The sequence below is a fragment of the Lepisosteus platostomus genome, chromosome 1 (assembly GCF_059453375.1).
Source record: "Lepisosteus platostomus isolate fLepPlt1 chromosome 1, fLepPlt1.hap1, whole genome shotgun sequence".
Lineage (NCBI taxonomy): Eukaryota > Metazoa > Chordata > Actinopteri > Semionotiformes > Lepisosteidae > Lepisosteus > Lepisosteus platostomus.
Genome location: NC_142611.1, coordinates 40,862,871 through 40,869,875, shown reverse-complemented (window position 1 = coordinate 40,869,875; position 7,005 = coordinate 40,862,871). Strand labels below are relative to the sequence as shown.

Sequence of the window (7,005 nt, the reverse complement as noted above, 5' to 3'; positions counted from 1 at the left end):
TATACCTTTCAGGATTTAAAAAAAATGTGTTGCAAGTTATTTTTGCTAAAATTCCATAGATATCTGTAGCTATTATAGTCACATATTTCATTGTGATTATATGCATACGGACGCAAATGCGCAATGTACAAATGTTTTATATATATATGTCTTTTGTACGTCCTCCTCGACACACTTTTATCTTGATAATACGGTTGTTTGTCCCCAAATGAACACCAGTAAGGTAGACGAATTGAAACTACAACAGTCCTTTCTTAATCCTCTTTTCACTCTTTTCATGGTAGGATTTCTTGGCAGCAGTTGTAAGAAATGTGTCAGAAAAGTACAGTAAATAACTGGGGTTCATGCGCAGCTATGCGTTTTATATTTCAAAAGGATTTGCGCTACGACTGTTAAGAAAAACACGTTGATCAAGTTGTGGAGGATTTGTTTGAATTCTTACAGGATTATTTCAATACAGAGCTGGCCAAACAATATAGCGAGAGAGAAAAACTTTATCGTTTTTAGTAATTGTAATTTAACCCTTGGTTACAATCCGTGGTTTTTAAGAATATCGCAGATTGCTTACTGTCAAATCTCTAAATGTAGCTACTGTAAATGTCTTTTTTGAGAGAACACTCAAGCTCCTTAAAAAAAACAACTCTTCAGCACCACGGATAGCTCTAAACTTGCAGTTGCTGATAAAACAAGACCGCTAATTAAGACCAAAGATCACGTGATCGTACCCAATCAACATACCCTGTGGTAAATGTAATAAACTCTGAACTTAATTTAAATATGTCAAAGAGAACATACCTTCTGTGCTCCAGGTTTGACATGCTTAACCCGAGCCTCTGCTGCATTACTTATTATTAGTATTTTTTATTATATTGTTATGTAGTTATATTGTTATGTTAAGTTACTGTTCCTAAAGTATTCTTAATATTTTAATAAGATTGTCTATATTCAAATACAGTGATTCAGTGTTTCTTTTCTTTGCTATCTTTTCTTTTTAATAAAGCCTCAATGTGATTAATGTATTAATGCATCAATATGATATTCAGTATATATAGTGCATTAGTACATATCATTATATAGTGTATAGCTACTGTAGATTTAGGAACGTAAATGCCTACACTAACTTCAGCCTCTTACAGTGTCAAATCCACAGGTTTTCAATTTTTGTTGTTTCTCAGTAGGTCGTGTCTCGTCAGTTAAATACGACAGTGAAGTCGTCATCATCGTCTATAATTTACGCAATCATATACTGTATGCTCCCTTTCAGCCATGCTTTGATGTGCCCATCTTGCCTTGAATAAATTAGATGCAACTAGATATAATTAAATAGGACATTACAAGGTGCATATTAGAATTAAAGCAAGTACGTTTTATTAAGTGATCAATAAAGGTTACAAACAAATACTTCAAAATGAAATATTTACAGAATGTTTTCATGAAACACGTTTTATTAGTAGTGACGTGATAGCCGAGCGAATGGTCTGGCTTTGGACAATGCCTATTGGAAATGGGTAAACGGTAGGCACCAATTCTTAGCACACTTGTCACGGTTACCCCGTGCTTCAGAGGATTTGATTTTCAGACAAAGCTTTTACCTAGCATGTTGCCTCATTACTTCTATGTTTTGTTGTTTGAAGAATGTCATCAGGCAAGAAGGTAAAACAGTGCTCTTGCTAGAAATGTGGCAGCAAAACCTTGCAGGACGCGCAATGCCTCAGTTTGGTCCTTTACTGCTTGACCAGCCTTCAGGTAATAAGATTTTTTTAGCTAAAAAAACAAGCATGGCTTCGAAGGAGAACGGAGCTTGCTGTCAGATAACTCCTTCTTAGACAGCAAAGAGAAATTCAGAGCTTTTACACTTCAGAAATTCATGGAGACTCCGGCGAAATACTACTCAGAGCAGGAAAGTCACTCTGTTCCATTTTCTCTGGGAGAAATAATGTGGAACACCACCGAATCGGAGGCAACAACTGATGGCAGAAAGGAATTGATAGCCCGGACGGTAACTGGATGCTTGCTTTCCTTGCTTATCTTGTGGACACTGTTAGGAAACATTCTGGTATGTTCCGCTGTGCTTAAGTTCAGACACTTGCGAACTAAAGTAACAAATATATTCATCGTGTCTTTGGCTGTATCGGATTTGTTTGTTGCAGTACTGGTTATGCCATGGAAAGCAGTAGCTGAAGTTGCGGGCTTTTGGCCATTTGGCAGTTTTTGTAACATTTGGGTGGCTTTTGACATTATGTGCTCAACGGCATCAATTCTTAACTTGTGTATTATTAGTGTGGACAGGTATTGGGCTATCTCGAGTCCGTTCCGATACGAAAGAAAAATGACTCAAAGGGTGGCCTTTGTAATGATCAGTGTAACATGGACTCTCTCAGTTCTCATTTCATTCATACCTGTGCAACTGAACTGGCATAAAGCCAGCACAGAGGCAGATGGTGATACAACTAGTGGAGAAAAAACTGAAAATTGTGACTCCAGTCTCAACAGAACATATGCTATATCATCTTCTTTAATAAGCTTCTACATTCCTGTGGCGATTATGATTGTGACTTACACAAGAATCTATAGGATTGCCCAGATTCAAATCCGACGGATATCTTCTTTAGAGCGAGCGGCGGAGCACGCGCAAAGCTGCAGGAGCAACAGACTAGAATGCCAGCACCATACTTCGCTGAAAACATCAATTAAGAAGGAAACCAAAGTCTTAAAAACTTTGTCGGTGATCATGGGAGTTTTTGTGTGCTGCTGGCTGCCGTTCTTCATTTTAAATTGCATGGTCCCGTTTTGTGACCGACCGTCAACTGATAATAAAGCTGGTCTTCCTTGCGTGAGTGAAACTACTTTTGACGTGTTTGTCTGGTTTGGTTGGACAAACTCTTCCTTAAATCCAATTATCTATGCGTTCAACGCAGACTTCCGAAAAGCCTTTTCTAACCTTTTAGGGTGTCGTAATTTATGTTCAAGCACCGCAGTTGAAACAGTGAACATAAGTAACGAACTAGTTTCATATAACCAAGACACTCTGTTTCATAAAGAAATAGTAACTGCTTATGTAAACATGATTCCGAACGTGGTTGACTGCATTGATGACAACGAAGATACTTTTGACAGGATATCGCAGTTATCTCACAACAATGAAATCGTAACTGATTCAGTTTGTGATTTGGACGACTGTGAAGCCGATATTTGCTTAGACAGAATAACACCTTTCACTCCTAATGGTTTACATTAATGCTTGTTTACATAACAATGACAAAATATTTTTCATTATATAAAGTACATAAGAATGTATTGTTCAGATCTAATGTTTCAGATTCATTATCAAATGAAATCATAAGTAACTGTAATATTGTCAGAGTAGATATATGAATGTTTGACGTTATACATTCTAATGATAAAGTATACAGTATCTGTTTAATGAAATATATATATATAAATTGTTAAGAACTAACTGTATGTTCAGTTTACTTAGAACGCAGGAACTACGTGAAACATCAGCAAAGTGTATTGTAGAAATTCACACCACATTCCCTAGAGTTCATTGAAAAGAAAAATCATCCTTTAATATAAATTGGCTATTATTATATTTACATTTTGGTATAACAAACTTCACCACAGCTATCTGCAATCCTAATAGTGCAACATTCGTCATGTTTGCTTAAATTAAAGAGAGAGAAGTAAAAAGTAAAAAAAAAAGGAAAATCTAAAGCTATTCTGATAGGTAAATACCTATTACTTATTACCATACCTATTCTGATATGCCAGTGTAACATGTAGATATTACATTTTAAAGCCTTAGTATGTTTTTGGACTTAACAAAGTGGGTTTTATTTTTAAGAATAAAAAGTCATGTATGTTTGCTCATGAAGTATGCATAATCATGGACTAATGGTAAATATTATTATTGTAAATCACAGAAATGCTTTCTCGACTTGATATTGGGGGTGCATTAATAGGGTTTCTTAAATTGTAAAACAATGAAAAATGTAACTTTCCGTGTACACATTGGGAAAAATCATACTGTGTGAGCATTAATATAACTGATGTAAATGGTTCACTTGCTTATCCTGTTTGGGGGAATTGAGGAGTATGATACTGAATGTATTTTAATATGAAATATGTAAACATTTTACTTTTTTCTATTATAAATATAAGTAAGTTATAGCACAGTTTTAATGAATTATGACTAAAAGGTGGTTTAGCTAAGAAAAAGCAGCAAAGATCAGGAATATTCAACACTTATAAAGTATTATTGGTTGTATAATGGTTAAATGATGCTGAATACATCAGTAACATAACTGAAAATAATTGCATACATTTCCAAATACAAAATGTACAAATTTATTCATATCATGTAAATATGTTTAAAATAAATACAGTAAATACAGTTCTCTGAATTTTCTTAGTTATCACATACTGTAGCTGCAGAAAGGTTTTTAGAACCTTCTGTAAGTCACCTTGATTGTCACTAGGTTGACTAGGTTATTTAAAGAGGTTGAACACAAAAGCAAAACACCCTGTACCCATCAGCATTGAGAACATCAGAGTACTATCTGAACTGCTAAAGTAAAAGATCATCAATATCATCAACTAAAAAAAGGTGTCCAAGGTGAATGGTATGGATTCTATCAAGGACTTAACATTTTTAACCAATATATGGAATTATAAAAATGTTTTAGTAGGAGATTCACACCCAAGGTTAACAATGGGAAAACTTAAAAAAAAAAAAAACATCATCCGGATACAATGTCTCCAAGACCAAAATCTGAGGCTGACCTTGTGAATCTGGAGTTGTGTCGGGGTGACAACATAAAAAGAAAAGACATCAGAATTTGTTACCTATGCTTTCTGTTTTTTTAGTTGCAGGTAAGACATGAATGTGTACTGTTCATCAAACACTATTAACATATAAATAAAATGTGTTGCTCTTATAAAAAACAGTTTGTGTAATTTTAATAAGCATTTGTGTTGTTTTCTTTCCTGTTTGGATAAAGGGGATGTACTGTAATAATAAAGGAAAAATAGCATTGTGAAGGATCAGTTATAAATATATCTTATTTTTACATACATTCAAACTTCTGCCATAATCTGCTGAAACAGAGAAAACCAGTGTTCAAACATTGACAATGATCTTATTTTTTTAGAGGAAAGTCATATATTAATAAACACATTGAGTTTTTATAATACTTTTTATAATTTCTTAGAAAAACTTCTGTAGCAACACATTATACATGCATTACGTCTGTAAATTAACCTATACAATTGCCACACAGAACTTCAGTTATCCCCTGATGTCAAGCAGGTTTCATTATATGGGATTCATATTAGCTGTTACTTTTAAGCTATTCTGGATCCTCAACAACATATATGGAAACTCAATTTTATGAGCTGAAATAAGTTTTTATTTACATTTAAAGAAGTATTGTATCTGCAAAGACATGGGAGTATTTATAATGAAGAGTACAAGAGAGTCCATTTAGTTTCTTTACCGTTTTTAAATAATGGGTGCCGTATTCAAATTCAGTGGCTGTTACAGTCATAGAACCTTTGAGGTAATCACATTAACCAATGAACTAGCCAAATGAGGTTGCACAGCTCTTGCCAGGGTAATACGCTCATTACTTTAATGACATTAACATAATCACTTTCTTGCCTGGATTTAGAATGATTTGTAGGGCCTGAAACCAATCACAACAACCATCTTGCCTGTTGATAATAACTAATACATTTAACAACACTTCAAACTCTGCTTTTTCATTGTGAATTATCAGCTAAAACATTGGTCAAATACAGTTTTCCAACACCAAGTCGCTCTGCTAGACAGCACCAAGAATGCAGTGAACCTAAGCTGAGGAATACTGTATAAACATGGAGTAATTACAATAGATACAAATATTATGAAACTTAGCAACAGCAAATTTAAATGTTTTTTTTCTTCCTTAGGTCTCTGTCTAACAATGAACTTCTTTCCTTCAATCTTTATGTTTTACTATCTTGAAATGAAACTCATCCCATGTCTTGGCTTATTATATCCCTTCTGCACGTTTCGCTAAAGACCTTTTGACCTGCACTGAGGATACTATTGTCACAGTTGTGCATAATCCATCACAAGCCCTTGTGAGCCCTTCCCACTCAAGCAGACTTATTACTCAAATGCCCAATCAGTCATGTAGACATCAAACTAAATAAGGACTCACTCCCCTATTCACCATGCTTAGTATTGGTTCACCAGAGGAGCTCTACTTCCCTGTTAACCTCTAGTACCTGTTATCTGACGTTCTGGTTTTCTGACCTACGCCTGTCAAGACTTGATTTACGGATCTGAAATTTTGGATAAGTACTGCTATTTCTTCGTAACCACAACCCGCAGACTAGCCCTGATTCTGCATAAGTGTTCAGTTAAAGCTAGGGCACTTCGCCGTAACACTACACTGCTGTAAAAAGTCACCTATTCAAACCATGAGGAATTGGCACCTATTTCATGGGCTCAACTGATGAAGCAATAAAAGCAGTTATCCTTGGTACAGTCTGAAATGCTGGGGGATTAATACCAAAGACTGAAAAGCTGTTTGCTTAATCTGAACCAGGCAAATCCACATCCATTGACAGGCTCTCCCGGATTCCGAGACTGTTATTGTGCATTCATATAACGTAGCCATTTCAACAAAAGCTTTTCTTCACTGGTAGCTTCATCCTTTGAATAGCAACATGATCCAACCACCTTTCTTTCTGGATAACTTTGCGTCCTACATAAATCTCTCACCTACATCTTTTCCTAAACCTGTGACCAGGATCTGCTTGTAGCTGAACCATTAGTTTTCTTCTCTGCTATTGTAACACGAAATGAAGCTCCAGATCTCCTACTGTCAGTTCTGTTTGCTAATGTATAGACGGACTTGTATTATACACCGCTTACACCATCGCTTTTTATTTTCTGGCAGGCTTGCGTATGATACCTCCTGTTTTTCTGTAAAGGTTTACATTTCACCCTGATATTTT

General features: G+C 35.3%; 1 protein-coding gene across 1 annotated transcript; it reads left to right on the top strand.

The window, feature by feature from the left end:
* Positions 1-1,393: 1,393 nt before the first annotated feature.
* On the top strand, positions 1,394-5,102 carry drd5a (dopamine receptor D5a). The gene has a single exon (XM_088628607.1). It carries the CDS (start codon positions 1,868-1,870, stop codon positions 3,236-3,238), a length of 1,371 nt encoding a protein of 456 aa, XP_088484733.1. The 5' UTR covers positions 1,394-1,867; the 3' UTR covers positions 3,239-5,102.
* Positions 5,103-7,005: the final 1,903 nt, after the last annotated feature.

Coding starts and splice junctions, on each gene's coding strand:
- drd5a (XM_088628607.1), top strand. CDS start 1,868: ATGGAGACTCCGGCGAAATACTACTCAGAGCAGGAAAGTCACTCTGTT.